The following is a 19,559-nucleotide window of genomic DNA, read 5'->3' as shown; positions in this document are numbered from 1 at the left end:
TCCCCCAAAGACAGTATACTGTTTTTTATCTCTTTTATTATTTTCCCCCCAATATTTTCTTTTATCTACTCCTTCAGCCCCTGCTGGTTTTTCAGAGCTTGGGACTCTTGTTGGTAGAAGTATCTACAGGTGGGGTTAAGGCCATCTTGGTAAAAGGTAAAAGACATTTACAAAGAGACGGGAACGCTTTCATTTCATTCCAATTCTCGGAATTAAACTACTGAAGAGCACTTTCTGCTTTTCTAGTGCGTATTAGCTTATTCCCCCACATTTGCTTTTTGGGAAGCACACTCAGGCCTCAAATATCCTGAGAGGCTCTGCGCTATTTTGCGAACTCCACGGAGATTTAAGGTGCATAGAATAAATACCTTATGGAATATTACGGAACATCTGTCCAGAAGCCTATGGAGACCCCAAAAACGGGGTTTCTAACGAACATTTTCTCTTTGCTGCCGGTCATATTGATTTGCTGCTCAAACCCCTAACTGCTGTGGCCTTCTTTAAGGTAAACGTTTCCCACCTGGTGGAGTGATTCAGGGAGAGTCCTCCTGGCAGAAGGAGGTCGAGTAACACTATTCCCAGGGAGGGGACGCGGCGGCTGCAGGCGTTAGCGAAACCCCGCGAAGCCGGGCGCCACCAGGGCCGGCGGCGGGGCGGCGGGGGCGCGGGGCCGCCGGGAGCACGCGGCTGTGGTCTGGGCGGGCTCCGGGCGCGATCGCACGGCAGGCAGCTGCGGCGCGGAGGGCGGGCTCAGAGCTTTCCTCCGCGGGGCGGCGACGCTCTGCGCGGGCGCCGGGCGTTTCACTGGCGTCCTAGCAACAGGCGGGTGCGCGGCGAGCGGCGCCGGGCGCAGTGCGGGCGCGGAGCTGAGCGCTGCAGGTGAGTGCGGCTGGTGGGCGCGGGGCGGCCGCCGGAGACTCGCCGCCGCCCCTGCGGCCGGGGTCTCGAAGTTCGCGCTCGCTCCGCGCTGGGGTCCTTGCCGCCTTCCGCGTGGTTCGAGAAATGGGGGTCTTTTCCGGGCTCCGCTTCTGTCTCTCTCGCCGCTTCTGTCTCTCTCGCCTCTGCCCTTCCTCCCCTCGGGACTGAGATCCATCTCTCCCCTTCTCTCTCCCACCCCCGTTTAGCCCCTGCCCCCCCCCTGCGGACACCCTGCTCCTGCCCAGCCACCTTCTGCTCCTTCGCCCCCGAGCCCCCCACTCCTCCCTGTCGGAACCACATCTCCTCTGTAATCCGTTCTGTTTCTCCCGCCGCCTCCCTGCCTCTTTCCCTCTTCGCCTTTCCCCTCCGCCCGTTCAGCTCTGCTCCCTCCTCGCTATCCAGCCTTCGCTGCCTGCCCCTTCCTTCCTGTCTCCACTACCCCGTCGTCCCTAGAAACTTCTTAGCCTTCAACTCTAACGCTTGTCACAGGTCTGATCGGTGCCATCATCGCGTGTTTTCACACAGGGTTTGAACGTAGTTTTTGATTCAGGGCCCTGTTCATATCAGTTCTCTGAAATTTTCATTTTTCTGAAGCTTCATCATTCTAGAAATGCCAGTGTGTGCACAGACTCCCAATCGACCTTACCAGCCACATTTCTAGATCCTAGAGCGGATGTTTACAATTACCTTAGCTTCATTGAGAATTCAGGTTTGCTTTTGCTCAAGTATTACAGACATTATTCACGGACGTGTTTCATTTTATTAATGATACAAGAAGCTTGCAACTAACCCTTAAAAAAGAAAAACAAATTGTATTATATCGATTTGATTAGTGGAGAAAATGAGTAAAATTAGAGAAGATGAATATGTGATTCTCAATCTATGCAAACACATGCACAAAAACTTTTTTCCTTTTAACCGTTAAACGTAAAAAAAAAAAAAAAAACTTAATGCAAAGGCATGTACTATGTATTGACATGTATTCGTTGTAACCGTGGTTCTTAGGCCAAAAGAACTCCTGGATGGCAATGGGTAGAAACTGGGGAGTAGCTTGTTTTAGGGAAAAAAAGTGTTCATTTTATATTTTTACCTGAGTTACACTGACCATTTTTTAACACCTCTGGGTTAGTGGAATAAATGCTGTAGCTTTGGTTCTTTTGGTAAATTAAGCCATCAGAAATTTCTTACATTTCTGATGAAAAACATTACCCTGTTTTCTTTTTAAAATGTATTCAGCCAAGCCTGCAAAGTACCTCTTTTTTTTTTTTTTCTTTTTATACCTGTCTTGTCTTGTTCGGAATTTCCTTCCACTTTTTCCCCTCTGATAATATTTTATTTGCCTCCTGGATTGTCCTAGTCCCCCTTCCTGGAGATTTTCTTACACCTGCCAACCAGCCTTCTCAAATGAAACCTGTTCACTGTCACAGCTCCTGGTTTACCAGATTGAGGAAAAACAATTTGAAAATTTCAAATATGTTACACTTACTTTTCTATAAAAATTTATCATGATGAAAAGAAGCCCTTTTGGCATTTCTTAGCTCTTGTTAAAGTGTCTTCCGGCAAGGTGTTGCCTGTATAGGGTGTACCTATAGGGTGTACCTATACAGGGTGTTGCCTGTATAGGGTGTACCAGCATTTTGGTACACTTCCATATAAAATTAGTAAATTCCATATAAAACAAAGTATGTTCAGCCTTCCTTTGGTTTATATGATAGTTGCAATCCTGACGGATTTAGTGTGTGTTAAAACTGTGAAAAAAAATAGTGTGATTATTTGCAAAGTGGAAGTAGGTTCTGAGCGCAGGTATTACTTACCTGAAGTTTTCCACTTACTAGATGCCTGGAGATTGTAGCGTAATTCTTCCTTCTGAGGACTGTCATGCATATTGCAGGACATGGAACATTCTCAGTCCTCATCACTAAACGCCAGTGATGTCCCTTTCATTTCAATAATGAAGTGTCTTTTATAATTCTTCTGTATTATGAGCACTGCCTCGCTGAGAGCCACTGATCTGGATGTCCTGTTACTGGATTTCAAGATGTAATACAGTACAAACCCCGAATCTCCAAGTCATTTCTGTAGACTCTTGGTTTTTACTAAAACCACTTCTGAGGTTTAGTAGTAATTATGGGGGGGAAAGCTAATTATATTTTATATTTAACTTTATAACCATGTTAGTATTCTGGAAGGAAGGCTTTCATGATCACTTTTAGGAGAAAGCAAACAAGTATGGATTATCCGGGAAAAAAGCCTTGAATCTTCACAATTAGGGTCAGAACTTGCTTTCTAACTTGGCTCTTATTTAATGTTACACATAATGTTACCTTTTAAAAAGAAAGTCACGGGTCGCCTGGGTGGCTCAGTTGGTTGAGCATCCGACTTCAACTCAGGTCATGATCTCACCGTGTCATGGATCAGCCCTGTGTCAGACCCTGTGCGGACAACTCAGAACCTGGAGCCTGCTTTGGATTCTGTGTCTCCCTCTCTCTCTGCCCCTCTCCTGCTCGCACTCTGTCTCTCAAAAAAATAAAATAAAACATTAAAAAAAAAAAAAGAATAACAGTTCAGTTTAATGGCACGGTCCCAAATGATGAGCAGTCCAGCCCGGAAGAGCATTGCTCACTTAGCCTCCAGCTCCGGCAGACCTGGGACCCATTTCTTTTTCTGTTTTCTTGTTTCCAGTTACTTGAACTTTCTCTCTTAGGCCCAGGGACATGAGAAAGTTATTCACCTCAGGGCAGACAGGTATGGGAAAATCCAAGTACTAGTCAGTTTTCCATAGAGTTGGTTCAGTGAAAATGCACTGTTTTTATTGCATTAAAAGTATAATTTGATGATTTAAAAATCAGCCTTGAAGATTAAGAAGCAGAATGTGAGTTGGATTGCTTGAAAGTGAAAATGTTCCAGGGACAAGGTGGCCGCAGTCCTCTGTGTCTAACTCTTTTTACTCGGCAGTGCGTGTGCTAAGCTCGGGTTTGAGCATTGACTGATACTATGGGCGTGGCGCTGACCAGGTCGGCGCAGTGGACCGCTGCCGGATACGGGACCAGAACCTTGGAAATTACTCCTCTCAATGAAGCAATATTGAAAGAAATTATGATGTTTGTGGAGAGCTTTATCTACAAATATCCCCAGGAGGCAAAATATGTTTTTGTAGAACCACTCGAATGGAAAACAGACTTGGACCCCTCGGCATTTGAATCAGGTTATATTGTCAGGTAAGCCAGTGAATTGCTTCTGGAATTTAATATCTTCACTGTACATATTTCTATCGATTGGTTGTAGGCTTGGGGCAAATAATTTAACATCTCTGAATCTCAGAAATACGCTGACCCAGGGATTGCAAGCAGAAGGCGCTCGGGTGAAATCTGAGACTATTTTGTTTGGCCAACACACCAGTCATCTAATTTTTATTTTTTAATTTTTTTAATGTTTAGTTATTTATTTCGAGAGAGAGCGTGTGTGTGCACTTGTGCACAAGTGGAGGAGGGACAGAGAGAGAGAATCCCAAGCAGGCGCCACACTGTCGGTGTAGAGCCCAACATGGGGCTTGATCTCATGAACTGTGAGATCATGACCTGAGCCAAAATCAAGAGTGGGATGCTCAACTGGCTGAGCCACCCAGTCATCCCATCTAATTTTTTAAGTTTGAAGTTGAATTTATTTTGATAGAGGATGCATTCTCCAGGTCACCACACTCCAACATTTGCTGTTGCTTTATGTCTGGGCTTTCCGACTCATTCATATGACCGTACAGGTGCCGACAGCATTGGTTTTGTGACCTCTGATATGAATAAGATCCCTACTGGTGTTTAAATATATTAATCCCTGAGGTAGCAGAGTGAGAGTGGTAAATTTTTTCAGTATACGGGAGAGGTTTTTTTTGACAATTGGCATTGTCTTCAAATGAGAACCTTCCAAATCTGAGACTAACAAAAAAATTCTACGTCCACCTCAAACAGGGGGCTGTCAACTTAGCTCTTGTGAACATGAGTAAAATGTATATGTATTTATATAAGTGTGATTATACTGTAATTACACATGATGAATTTATATATACATATGTAAATAGTTTTTGTCGTTTTGGTCAGCTTCAGTGTATTTTCTACTTTAGGCATTCTGATCCTCCTTCATGTTTGCACATGAACTTTTTTTTTTTTAATTTTTTTTTTTCAACGTTTTTTATTTATTTTTGGGACAGAGAGAGACAGAGCATGAACGGGGGAGGGGCAGAGAGAGAGGGAGACACAGAATCGGAAACAGGCTCCAGGCTCCGAGCCATCAGCCCAGAGCCTGATGCGGGGCTCGAACTCACGGACCGCGAGATCGTGACCTGGCTGAAGTCGGACGCTTAACCGACTGCGCCATCCAGGCGCCCCTGCACATGAACTTTTAAAGTCTGACCTTATCAAAAACAGGTCACTAACCAGCCGAAGCTTCCTGTAGATGCCCTTTTCATTTTTCCCCTTTAGGATTATTTGTGAGCATAAACTCAGAATTTCATTTTTGGAACTGAAAACCATTCTTGAACTGTGTCTCTGGAGTGTTTTGGTTCTGCTGTTATGCTTTACCTTCTCCTGAATTTCCTGAAGTCTTTTTTTTTAATTATGTTTGATTTCTAAAATTCTTTTCTAGCATTTACTCATTTTTGAGAGACAGAGACGGAGCGTGAGTAGGGGAGGGGTAGAGAGAGGGGGACACAGAATCGGAAACAGGCTTCAGGCTCTTAGCTGTCAGCACAGAGCCCAATGTCGGCCTTGAACTCACAAACCACGAGATCATGACCTGAGCCGAAGTCAGCTGCTTAACCAACTGAGCCACCCAGGTGCCCCAAATGTATTTGATTTCTAAGTGTGAGAGGTCACTTCCTCTCAAAGCGTTTGTCATTATTTATTGCTCCCACTTAAGTTTAATATAGTGTCACACACTGTTTTTTCTAACCTTTGAAGATGAACTCATGTGCAAAACCATACAGTTGAAAAACATGTGGGCTACTTAGTACAAACATGGATTTATTTATCTACTTATTTTTTACTTATTTATTACTTATTTTTGAGAGAGACAGAGTGTGAGCAGGGGAGGGGAAGAGAGAGAGGGAGATTCCCTCTGAGCTGTCGGCACAGAGCCTGACGTGGGGCTCGAATCCACAAGCCATGAGATCGTGACCTGAGCCGAAGTTAGACACTTAACCAACTGAGCCAGCCAGGTGCTGCCATACAAAGTTGGACTTAAAGCAGATGTCAGAAGAGTATCAAGAGTATCCTTGTATCTTGCCTCTGTACTTACTCTGTGTTCCAAGTACACGCATGGCCACGTCTGTGACCTCCTTAGGTGGGCACCTAAGCACACACATCTCAATCATATCACTATTTCTCTGTCTTTATCCTCGTCCAGTTTCTCTTGCGCTATTTCCATTGTTACACCTCTCCATACAGTCTTTATGTACAGTGTTCCCTCTTAAGCGGGATATTTCGACATCTTGATACCACGTGTATCCTGTCTTTCTCCTGTCAGACTTACGAGGCAGCTTTTCCTTGGGCCAGTTTTTTTTACTCATTGGTCTTGTTTCTGACCCATATTAATAATATCTTTGATGTTGGAAGGAAGAAGAAGGGTCTGATAGTAGCCCTTGTTGTATCTGAGGGAAACCATGCCTTCGTGGCTTGATGAGAACCAGGTAGGTACTGATTATCCTGAAGAAGGTGAAGAACACAGCTGAGATTTTGGTAGTAACGGAAAATACCAAATGCTTTCACATCCAGGTCTTGATGTGAGCCCTTGCTCCATCCTTCAAACCAAAGAACTGTCAGCAGCCCATAGCCACTTGTGATGCTATATCTAGCAACAAAGACAAGTCCTATAAACCAGAGATGCCTTCAATGGCTAGAAGAATGCATTGTTAAAACAGCCCCAGCTGCCTCATTCTTTGCCCTTTGGTTCACATGCACTCTTCTTGCTTAACTGCTGGCCCTTAGGACACCTTTTATTCACTTATTTAAAGGGGGGAAGCTGCTTTCCTTCCAGGTGGGATTCAGGTCTGTAAGTCCATGTAGATATAAATACCTAAGTCATCATAAAGACTTGGAGCTTGGAGTCTCTGGATGGGTTTCTGCCAAACAGGAGTATTCTTGAGTATTTTAGAATATTTAGGCAGACTCCTCTTCTTGGGAATATACATCTTCTCAGCCTCTTGTTCCAAAACATCACTTTTATCTGCATGGAAAGTCTGTTGGAGTAAGTAAGCTATCCTCTTTCATTGATCTCCGCAGATATTTGGGGAATATACTTATACTTGTGGCTTCATTTCTTATTTGATGTTGCCCATCTCCAAATTCACTCTTGGTAGCCGTCAATAAAAAGTTTGCTGAGCCTTCTTCTAAATTAGGCTGACAGGCATCTGACGCTGCAACTGATCTGCTAGTCACACACTGCACAGGTTTCACATTTCATCAACCACCTTCTTTTGTGCAGATCATTACTGAGTAGATGGGCACAGCACTTTCCACATGTTAGATGACTCATTCTTTTCCTTTAGAATCGTTTCCAACGTACGGCTCTTCATCCTGTAATAACATTTGTCATCATCCTTCCGTGTTCAGTGTTTTGGAGAAAAGAGCTCCACTTTCATTTTAATGGAAATCAGAAGTCTCCTTGTATTACCATTCTCAATTGCTTTGTTCTTATCAGGCAGGATGAGATTAATAATCTCTCTAAAATACCTCAGCATGAAGCCCAAGTCCACTGGAAGCTAAGGACAAATGACACCCTCCGATGATCAACACCATCTGTTGGTGGTTCACAGAGCTGAGGTGCTTTGACTCATTAGAATATAGCTTGGGAAACTTCCAGATTCGAGAAGCATTCAAAACCACTTAGTGACAATGTTATTACCTGTTCTTTTCTCTCCTTCTTTGGTAGAACTCTGATCTTTGAATGATGTCAGCTTTTTGTGGTATTTCAGTTGTGAATGTCTCTCTGCTATCTCAGGGATGTGTCTGATTTGGGATACAGTTCTCTTCCGGTAAGAGTTGTGTGTGGGTGAGAAGTCGGGTTCCTAGTACTGGCCCTTTTCCCCCTGTCCTGTACGCTTCCCTCACAATTGGTACCTTCCTTGTTCCTACTTTACTTTTCTCTTTTATGAATCTCCACAAGCATCTTTTTTTATTGCTTATTTACCAGTACTCCTTGGGAATGGGCATTGTTTAATCCTTTTGCTTTTTTGTTCCAGTCATCTTATCAGTGTCATGAAGGCTCAATTACATGATCTCCTGTTTTATGAGACAATAATTATTATGTTTTGGTAAAATTTCTAAGTCATGGTAATAAGATCAATGCCCATAACATTTATTATTGAGCTCTTTGTTTCTCTTATCTGAGAATTGCTAACTAGTTTCTCAAGTATGGTCTTATTTCCCTTGCTACTATTTAGACTCATTTATTGAGTAATTACTGTGTCCTAGACACTAAACTAGGCACTAGGGATGAAGTAAATGAGATATTTTCCTGCTCTCTCACTTTATAGTATAAGCTATTGTATTTCTACGTCCCTTCTACAATTCCAGTGTAAAAGTCTTTTGATCAGGTCAGTGGATTTCATTTATATCACACTCGTCTTTTTTTTTTTTTAAATGATTTTTAAATTTATTTTTGAGAGAGAGGGAGAGTGCAAGTGGAGGAGGGGCAGAGCCAGAGAAGGACAGAGGATCTGAAGTGGAGTCTGTACTGACAGCCGAGAGTCCAATGCAGGGCTTAAACTCATGAACCACAAGATCATGACCTGAGCCAAAGTCGGATGGTTAACCAACTGAGCCACCGACGTGCCCCTACAGCACATTCTTTTTTTTTAAGTTTATTTATCTTGAGAGATGAGAGGAGGGAGGGACAGAGAGAAAAGGAGAGAGAGAGAGAGAATCCCAAGCAGGCCCTGCACTGCCAGCACAGAGCCCTACATGGGTCTCAATCCCACGAACCCCAAGATCATGACTTGAGCAGAAATCAGAAGTCAGATACTTAACCAACTGAGCCACCCAAGCATCCCTACAGCACATTCTTCTTGATGTCATGAGGTGGGTGCATTATTTTTCTTTCTGAGAGCTCTTTCTTCAGGTGTTAGAAACTGTGAACCCAGAGACAAACCTGCTCTTCTACATCCTCCCTATAGCTGACATTTTACTTCCTACCGCTCTGTTGAGTTACAGGTTTCAACTGGTGGGAGCAAGGAAAAATGTGTCCTGTGCCCTTGACTTCCGGTTTCTCACCAGCAGTTTCACCTTCTTGAGTTCAGTGGCTTGATATTATTGGCATTCACTTGGCTTATAACTTAGTCTTGTCATCATCCACTTAGCACGAGTGTCCAGCCCTGTACAAAACTTTAAGAAATATCAATCCAGCCCTAAAGACACTATTCCAAAAGGTTTATGTTAGAGAAAACGCACAGTTTGTAAACAACACCTATCACCGATCAGTCTAGAAATCTTTCATTCATTTATTCCTCCTCTATCAAGCACTTTCTGTGTGCAGTTACTACATAAGTTCCTGCACATAGAGTTGTGGGCAAGACTGATGAAAGTCCCTGTATTAGCCTCCTGTTGCTGCTGTAACAAATTATCACACACTTAATGGCCTAACACAACACAGATTTAATTTCTTACAGTTCTGGAGGTGAAAAGTCTAAAATGAGTCTGTAGGGTTAAAATCAAGGTGTCAGCAGGCCTGTATTCCTTCTGGGGGCTGAAGGAAGATCCATTCTTGCCTCTTCCAGCTTCTGGAATCCACCCACATTGCTCCTTGGCTCCTGGCTCTGTGTTGCTCTGACCTCTATTTCCATGTCACATCGGCTTCTCTGACTTGACCCTCCTGCGTATTCCAGAATAGTCTTCCCATCTCAAGATCCTTAACTTTACCCATCTGCAAAGTTCTCCTTTGCCATGTAAGATAACACATTTATGGGTTTCAGGATTAGGATGTAGACATCTGTGGGGTGCCACTGTTCTGCTCCCCATAGTTTCTGTCCTCTTGTTTATTTCCTAATGAAATAGTGCTGTAGTGGCAGGTAATCTGAGTCTTTCAGGTTTACTTTTTCTAATGAACTGGCAACATTTCACATCTGTTTATCTGCATTCCAATTTAAAATATGTTAGATCAGGTCCTAGGATGAAAGCAGCTTTACCAGGGATATCAATATATAGTAAAAACCTAGGCAGTTTAGTTAATGTTTTAAGTGGTAGAAATCTACAGAAATATCACTGCCACAAAAATATCTTAATATTTTTTAAATGCCAACCTAAAAAATAATTAAAATGGACAGAAACACAAATCTAGGAGACCCAGTAATTTCTGATCAGGAAAAGTCCATTTAGAAAAACGGCTTATTATCCAAAAGTAAACCAAATTAGGGGGTTTGGAGTGGGAAAGCAATCCACAGATGGGATCTAGTTTGTCTTTTTTTCATAGTTTTTTGTTCAGAAACACAGAGTAGCCAAGAAAACGTCTAACCACTAATTACTGTGGTGTAAATTTTATAAATAGTATAACATTAGAAATCCCCAAAACATGAATGGTCCTGTAGAACCAGTGATTTTTTTTTTAAATATATCTGACACATTGTTAGAAAAACAAAAACAAAAACCATGAGTTCATGAAGGTATTCAAGAAATTGCTTACCATTTTCTTCCTGGATCTATTGTGTTGGTCACTATGGTTGCTAATAAGGCTGAGAATTTAAGGGTCTGAGTGTGTACAAAGTAGGAAAGGAGATGAGCTTCTAACACGCAGCATTTATATTCTGTGTTTTATAATGAGACATAGGAATAGTTCATCAAAATGTCTTCCACTTAACTTCACTAGCATCCAGGTAACCTTAAGTTTTCTTTTTTGTTTTCGTGTTGTAGTGAAACAACAGTCAAATCAGAAGAAGTGGATGAAAATGGACAGCCTTTGCTGTTTCTCTCTGTACCTCACATTAAAATCAGGAACTTTGGGCAGCTGTCACGTTTTTTACTTATTGCCAAAGATACAAAGCTGAAGGAAGCACAGGCGTGTGTTGAAGGTGATATTTATACTCCAGTCTATGATTTGAACTTTTAGAAACATAACCTCGGTGGTGGTGGGGAGGGGATCATTTGTTACAGTCTCCTGGACAAAGTTCTGTAACCTAAAAGGTAAAAAAAATTCCTGTGTTCAACTTCATAAAAAAGTCATTATTTTTTCTTGGCTGAATGTTAATGCTCATATCAAATTTCTACTTTAAAATGAAAGGCCTTAATAACTTTATTTACCACTAGAAACCTTCTTCTAATTTTCATGTGTGGTTTAAAGACAGGCTTCCTAGCTTCTGTAAAGACCAGAGGACTCTAGCCTTTGAGGTCCACACAGGAGAGAAGACGGATTAGAAGGGCCAGCACCGGAATCCACACTCTACTCTCAGTACTGCTGTGATGGATGATGATTTGTTTCCCTTAAAATGAATGTAGACTCTTCTTTTAGCAGAATTGGCTCATAATAATCTCACTGTCCATTGGTCTCAGCCCTACTCCATTGTGAGCTGCACGGCCTTGTGTGAATAGTTACATTCATTCGGTGGGAAATATTTTTCCTCTCCATTACGGATGAAGATTTTCATCCTTGTCTGATCGTCTAACATGCTAAAAGAATGCGATCAATTGCCTGCCATAATTGTACTCCAGATTTTTCTCATGAGTAGACAAATATCTAACAGTAGATAAAGATGCTGTATACATGGTTTGCTTCTTTGGAATCGTGTGACTGGAAGGTCCTAAGCATAAGGTGCCTGGGTTCTGCCTCTTGTCGTTCTTTGCTGTGTCTACTGCTGTGAGGTAGGAAGATGATCTTTTTTTTTTAAAAAAAAAATTCTTTAAGATACGAACCTCAGGGCAGCAGCCTCCTTTTTATCTCTTGCCTACTCTTCTTTATTAGGCTATCTATACATCAAACTACTCTGCTGAAGAGGAACAAAATCTTGAGAGTAAAGCTGAATTCAGGAAGGTCATTAATAGCATTAAATTCAACTTAATATATGAACATAATACATAGACTGGCTGCTATATATCTAGTTTGGCTACATATGAATCTTTGCTGCATTTTGTCCTTTCCGTGGGAGTTCTAGATACAACCCTTAGTTTTGGGTCCAAATTCCATGGTGCACAGCAATTTGGGGATCAGGTTTGTGTCTTTCCCCAGAATTCATCTAGTACCTTCTTTTCATGAGTCTTTATGAAATGACCACCATATTGGTGATAAGTTGAGATGCTCAATCGGTGGATGATTCCTAGATCTCCTTCCCCTGCCTCTCCCCTGATGTGGTCTTTTCTAAGAGGTCCTAAGCCTTTTCTGCTATTTTCTGGTGCCCTAGTCCCCTTCCTGTTGCAGAGTTCATGTGATCCCTGTGCTCTCTTCATTTCAATCAGGTCGAGCTTTCTGAACTAGTTCCGTAGGCCTTTTCCCCTCCCTGTCCAAACGCATCCATACTTCATCTTACTTGAATTCCTCCTTTCCAGATAAGGCTTTGCCACTTTCTTCCTTGTTTGCAACTACATGGTTCTTTGGCTTTTCCCAAATCCTGTTTTCAGCATCTCTAAGTTCGACTTTCACACCTGTGTCAGCCTTGATTGTGCATTGGTGTTTCAGGTTTTCACTGTAACTTTGGTATGTGCATAAGTACTGGCCAGTGTTTTTCCAACTCTAACATCAAAAGGCATTGAAAATATGAGCAGTTTGAACAGGTGGAGAAGACGGGCGGTGGATCTGTAGACTGAGAGAAACACACTCTCTTGGAAAGAAAGCATTTGTGAATGCACTGGTACACGTGCACACACACACACACACACACACACACACACACAGACACACAGTTCTAGTGATGATTCTTCTAAGGAGACCAGTATTTCCCTATCTTCAAATCAATTCTGAGTATATTAATTGAATGCCCATGCTGGACAATGCCCCACAGTCAACAAAAAAAAGAAAAGAAGGTCTTGGTCTTTGTCTTATTAGAGAGGTGACGTAACTAATGATCTTACAATACAAGGCAGGACATCCCAACGAGTGCAAGAGAGTTCCTACTATAGTAGAATCTGAGAAGTAGAGATCAATTCAAATGGAGTCCATCAGAGAAAGCTTAATGAAAGAAACCCATCTGGGTGGGCTTCAAAGGATTTGTTAGTCTATGTTTCTTGTAACAGAAGACAAGAGGATCATTTTTGTTTATTTTTTGGTCAGCTAACAGAGATCCTGTAGCAAAAATCCTGGGTTTAGATTATAATACAATGAAAGAAGACACATCCACGGTAAACATTCTTGATAAAGTTACCAAGGGTGAAGATTCTGAAAATGAGATTAAGATGAAGATCGCCAGGCTGCTCAGCCAACTGGATCTGCACCTCCTGAACCATTCTCTAAAACATATTTCACTGTGAGTCTTTAAAAAAAAAAAAAAGAAACCTCTAAAAATTAGTTACAAAAAGTGCTTTCGGAGGTTTTTCATAAACACACAAAAAATATAGACGTTATTGCCATTGACTTCGTGTGAAATTTTATTGGATTAAGATTGTAGTTTATCGCATGAATATTTCTAAAACTAAAAAGTTTGCAGTCAGCATTGCTAAAGTCTTCCGTGGGGTTTCGCCTAATTCTGAGGACATGAAGCGACCTTATTATTTTCAGTCTCTTCAGGCTGTTAGGTAAATTATTGAATGATAATGCAAATATCATGTAGAGTTTGTAAGATTAAAAACTTGTTCATTTTTCTAGTTTTTTTCCTGGTATTATAGTGTTATCACTAAGAAACGAAGTGAATATTTAAATGAGTACATTTAATGCTGCATTATACGTGAGTCACTGATTTTCTGATGTTTTGACAGTGTTGTCAGATTACAACAGGGCTAAAATTAACTGCAGTATTTTTGTTGTTGTGTAATTTAACCACAATTTTAACTATAAAAAACAATATTCCCCCCCCTGCTAAAATGGAATGTTTTCATGTGCTTTCTGCAGGTTCTCTTTTAAAGTGTCAAAATGAATTTCTTACCATTTATTTCAGAGAAATAAGTTTAAATCCCACAAGTGTTAAGAACGATATAGAAATGCTGAAAAATTTCTCGGGAAAAGGAGAACAAACTGTCTTGGAATCTATCAGCTATACCTCAGGTTTATATTATTCTCAGTTTCATTTTGTGTTAAATATAATTATTTCCAAATGCTTCAATAGCGACCTTAGGATTGAATATTTGAAAAGATGAAAACTTAAAACTTTAATCATATTTATTTTTTTAAAGCCAACATATTTTATTTTTAGGAGCTCCTTTTAATTGATTGAAACTTATTAATTGGTTTCAGATTATGAATTTTCAAATGGATGTAGAGCCCCACCTTGGAGACAAATTCATGGAGAAATTTGTTACGTGCTGGTGAAACCACACGATGTTGAAACTCTGTGCATTACTTGTAGTGCAGAAGGAGTATTTTTAAATGGTGTAAGTAATTTTTTAAGAAGTCTGTTGGTTTTGGTGCTTAGCTCAGTCTCTGTAAACGCAGGCATGTGTCCAGGATTGAATCCTGATGACCACAGAAAATGCGATACTGCTCTGTGGGATTGAAGCAGATCCCCTTGCTGAGTTTGCCAGGCAAATCCAGAATGGCCTCAGAATTAGCCCAGTGTTCCCCATTGCAGATCATTAAGTCAGTCTCCTATGAAACGATCTCCAAAGGGGCCTGTGCCACTTTATACAACAAAAACCTCCTTAATCAGTTCCCTGATTAATTATACAAGTATTAGGGAAAAGAAGAGGCAGAAAAGGAGCAAGGAAGTAACACAGAAGCAATAACTACAGCTTTTACCCTAAGAGTTGAGAGGGCAAAGGGAAGCGAGGCACTAAAATGTGGGAGCTTGGAGGAAGTACCCCATGAAGCTGGGACCTACATGTCTGGTGAGGGGCCAACTGCTGGGCTGGGCTGGTGGCTTAGGATCTCAGAAGATGGACCTTCCAGAGCTGAGATTTAGACCTGTGAAGAGTGGACCCCACTTACATTGGCAATGGTGTGTTAGGAGTTCAGAAGGGGGACCGCACAGAACTGGGACCCGCAACTCTGAGGAATGGTCAGTTCCAGGAGAAGCTGGCCCCCTCTGAGCTCAGGTGGTCCCCCTGAAACTGGCATCCAGACCTCTGAGGAGTGCATTGCCCAGTTAGTGTTGGTACCTTGGGAGCTCAGCAGAGGATGTTTGCAGAACTGGCAGAGCTGAGACCCAGACCTTTGGAGATGGAACCCTGGTCGGTTTATAATGGTATTTCTGAGGGGTCATAATGAGCCTGGTTCCTAGAGTACAGGGGAAAACCCTGGGAACTAGAACTAATTGTTCCTACTGGGAGCGACTGCTGCTGCCAGCGGTGAAGGGCCGTTGCTGGGGTAACTCTAACAGGGACAGCAGATGAGGAAGAGGGAGTATGTCCCTTTCTCCCTCCAGCTTGTCAGTGTTCCTTTCACTTCCTGCTGACTGACGCTGAACTAAGCTGGCAAAGGAAAAACACAGTGTTGCAGATCCCAAAGCCCTGAGCATCACTAAGCAGAGAGATGGCCTTCCAAAGCCTCTAGATTAAAAAACGTTTAGTCTTCTACCTGTTCACTGAGGTCAACTTTCTCCTTTGCGGTGTAATTTGGGGCCTCACAGGCAAAGTCTGCAGGGAGAACCCAAATCTGTAACGGGGACCCAGCCGTCGGAGGGGACTGTTTGGAGATTTGCTACCTCTTGGTTTGGATTGGTGTCAACGTTTCGGTGCCGCTTTCTTGATTCCCGGCAGACATCTGTCCTGATGTGCCTTGTTCGTGCTTTTTTTCTCAGCGTGATGCTTAGCTTATGTCTGCACAGAGGAGGGAGACAGCCTAAACATGATTGTACTTTTGGTTCGTCTTGATACTTTAAGTGAAATTTCCAATTAGGCAATAAGAGGTAACAGAAGGAATGACTTTCTTTGACTTTCTAGAGTGGGGCAAGGAGACTTGGTCTCTAGCAAAGGCTGTTGACCTACGTACAACTTTACTTGATATGGAAATCTAAGTATTCCTGTCTATTAAAAAAATGAAAGATAAGGAACATGAAACTATTCAGTAATTACAGAAAAATGCAGAACACACTAGAGTTATATGTATATGCATGATGTTTATGGATATATAACACACTACAGTTTTTTATGTATACGTTTGGTTAAGGGAGAACCAAATTTTTTCTATTAGGGTAGGAAAAAAAGGGAAATGATCAAAGGAAAGACAAAAAGAAAGAGGTACAGAGACAAAGAGTGGAGGGATGGACTGATACATAGAGATTAGAATTCTAGAAAATATAAGCCTATAGCAACCGTGTCACACAGAACAAGAGCAAGGGTGTGACAAATAGAAACAAGCTTTTCTGTGCTGACATTCTAATCTTGGGGCCTTTTATGACTTCGCCAGAGGCTCTTGAAGTCATATTGCTTTTTTACATTTGAGAGGTACAGAGGGAAAGAAATTTTGATTCTTTGCTGACCAGCAGAGTGCCCTACATGCATATAGGAGGTAGTCAGTAAAAGCATGCTGAATGAATGAATGGATGGATGGATAACTGTAAGAGAGAAAGATTTTGCCTATATTTCTTATGTATAAAGACTACCACATGGGTCCTTTAGAGAGGAAAACGATATGTGGGCTTGGGTTGTGATGTATTGATCAGGCTCAGTTGCTATTACATTAATAACAGCATCAAACTTTTTCTCCCAAAGGGCAAAACAGACAATGAGGGGGAAATTAATTATGAGAGAAAAGGTGAAATTTATAAAGACCTTGTCACATTTTTAAAAGAAAAATCAGCAAAATTTTCAGAAAATATGCCTAAACAGGTAAGTTTATAGACTCTTAAAATTTCATAGCATAGTGTTACTTGACTCAACTTTCTAATGAGAGTGATTCTGCCTATATTTGGACTTTGCTTCTATTTTCAGTGTTTTTCACAATATAACATAAAATACGAAATAAGTGTAGTACTTTGAGAAAGTTTCTGATTCAGGTAACAGGTGTAAAATATTTCAGATTGCTTTCTAAATAGCACTCTTCATCTTCCCTTTTGAATTAATAACACTAAGAACAAAGGAGTCAGCCCTGTTAACGAAGCCCAGATGTTTTGATTATTTTTATCCTTTCTCAACATCCCATGATTACTACCGAATTGGATTGCCTTAATAAGTGTCACCTGCATATGCATAAGAACTGTGCTTCCTTTGTGTCTTTCGTGGTTTTTGAAATAGTGTTGCACAAAGAAATGAGTTAATAGAGTTATTTCATGAAGTAAAATCTTGATTGAAGCTGATGTAGGCAAGAAACAATATGCAAGAAATACTAATGAAACACACTTAAACTCCAGGCTGATTCCCAAGAGGTCAATTCCACAAATCCCACAAGAGATAACTTATCGGGCCCATTGTTTCCCTTCTGACCCTGCCACTTCCGGAGGACTGTTTTCTTACTGCACTGCTGCTACTCTTGTCCCGAAACTTCTCTTTGTCATCATCCTGCAAAGGCTTTTTATTGCCTGGTGTTTGAGCACCTGATTTCCTGGACTCCAGTTTTTCCTTTGTTGTTATTGTCGCAAAATAACTATACAAAGCATAAAATTTGCCGTTTTCACCACTTGAGTGGTATCACTGAGTGGTGTTAATTACATTCCTAATGTGCAACCATTACCACTGTCTACTTCCAAATCTTTTTCATCATCTCAGACTAAAACTCTGTTCCCTTTATGTAGTAACTTCCCCTTTTGCCTCCCCCAGCTCCTAGTAACCTCTCTACTTTCTGTCCCTAGACATTTGCCTTTTCTAGATATTTCAGATAAATGGAATCACACAATATTTGTCCTTTGGTATTTGGCTTAATTCATTCAGCATAATGTTTTCAGGGTCCATCCATGCTGTAGCCTTTGCCAGAACTTCATTCCTTTCTATGACCGAATAATACTCCATTTTTATATTACGCCACAATTTATTCATTCATTCATCTGTTGATGGACACTTGGGTTGTTTCCACTTTTTTGACTATTGTGAACAATGCTATAAATACTGGTGTGCAAGTATCTGAGTCCCTATTTCAGTTTTGGAGAGTATATACCTAGGAGTGAGATTTCTGGGTCATATGGTAATTCTATGTCTTAACTTGTAGAGGAACTGCCAAACTGTTTCCACCTAGACCGAACCATTTTGTGTTTTTACCTGCAATGTACAAGGATTCTGGTTTCTCCACATTCTCACCAATACTTACTATTTTCTGTGTGTGGATTTGTATGTGCATTTATTGTAGACAACCTAATTATGAAGTGTGGTATTTCATTGTGGTTTTGATTTGCATTTACCTAGTGATGAGTGATGTTGAGCATATTTTCATGTGATTATTGGCCATTTGTGTATCTTTTTTTTTAAAGAAATGTCTATTCAGTTCCTTTGTCCATTAAAAAAATGTTTTGTTTTGTTGTTGAGTTGTAGGAATTCATTATATATTGTGGATATTAACCCCTTATCAGATCTAATATTTGCAAATATTTTCCCCCATTCTGTGGGCCGTCTTTTCATTCATCTTGACAGTATCCTTTGATACACAAACATTTTTAATTTTGATAAAGTCCAACGAATACATTTTTTGTTGCCTGTATTTTTGGTATTGTACTTAGGAAACCATTGCCAAATTCAAGGTCATGAAGATAGCTATGCCCCTCTTTTCTTCTAGGAATTTCATGGTTTTAGCTTTTAAATTTAGGTCTTTGATTCATTTTGAGTAAAGTTTTGTATATGGTGTAAGTAAGATAAGGATGCAATTTTATTCTTTTGCATGTGGATTCCTAGTATTATCTGAGGAAGAGATTGTTCTTTCCCCCACTGAATGGGCTTGGTATCCTTTTGAAGATCAGTTTACCATAGATGTAGGCGTTTATTTTTGGATTCTCAATTCTATTCTATCTTGTTTATCCTTATACAAGTCCTATACTATTTTGATTACTATATCTTTGTAGTAGTTTTGAAATTGAGAAGTAATGAGTCCTCAAACTTTGTTCTTGCTTTTCAAAACTATTTTAGCTGTTTGGGCTCCCTTGACTTTTTATCTGAATTTTAGGTTTGGTTTTACCATTTCTGCAAAAAAAAAAATAGCATTGGGATTTCTAAGGGATTGTATTGAATTTATAGATTACTCTGTATAGCATTGTCATCTTAATATTCTTCCAATCAATGGACACGGGGTGTTTTTCCATTTGTTTTTATCTCCTTTAATTTTTTTTCAGCAGTGTTTTATATTTTTCAGGGTCAAGTCTTTGTCTTCTTTGTTAAATTTATTTCTGAGCATTTTATTCTTTCCTGATGCTATTATAAATGATATTGTTTCCTTAATTTCCTTTTTGATTGTTTCCTGCTACTATAGAGAAATAGAACTGATTTTTTTCATAGAACATGCAGGCGTGTACACAGGGTGGAGAGGGGCAGAGGGAGAGAGAAAATCTTAGGCAGGCTGCATGCCCAGCGTGGAGCATGATGCAGGGTTGATCTCACAACTGTGAGATCATAACCTGAGCCAAAATCGAGAGTTGGATGCTTAACTGACTGAGCCATCCAGATACC

The 19,559-nt window shown here is 40.8% G+C and overlaps 1 protein-coding gene across 4 annotated transcripts in view; it reads left to right on the top strand.

Annotated features, from left to right (window-relative positions):
- Positions 1–1,519: 1,519 nt before the first annotated feature.
- ODAD2 (outer dynein arm docking complex subunit 2) overlaps positions 1,520–19,559 on the top strand; it is a 199,285-nt gene continuing 181,245 nt past the window's right edge. The window contains exons 1-7 of one of the 4 annotated variants that reach the window (XM_042991290.1): positions 1,520–1,627; positions 3,874–4,136; positions 10,809–10,966; positions 13,156–13,348; positions 13,976–14,082; positions 14,272–14,408; positions 16,686–16,802. In XM_042991290.1, coding sequence (XP_042847224.1) covers positions 3,913–4,136; positions 10,809–10,966; positions 13,156–13,348; positions 13,976–14,082; positions 14,272–14,408; positions 16,686–16,802 — 936 coding nt within the window. In that variant the 5' untranslated portion in view covers positions 1,520–1,627; positions 3,874–3,912. Of the gene's footprint in view, positions 1,628–3,637; positions 3,664–3,873; positions 4,137–10,808; positions 10,967–13,155; positions 13,349–13,975; positions 14,083–14,271; positions 14,409–16,685; positions 16,803–19,559 lie in introns of those variants that run through there. The other 3 variants (XM_042991292.1, XM_042991291.1, XM_042991293.1) reach the window with 3 other exon arrangements.

Source organism: Panthera tigris, chromosome B4, assembly GCF_018350195.1.
Source record: "Panthera tigris isolate Pti1 chromosome B4, P.tigris_Pti1_mat1.1, whole genome shotgun sequence".
Taxonomy (NCBI): Eukaryota; Metazoa; Chordata; class Mammalia; order Carnivora; family Felidae; genus Panthera; species Panthera tigris.
The sequence above is the reverse complement of the archived record's forward strand: the minus strand, read 5'-3'. Positions and strand labels throughout refer to the sequence as shown.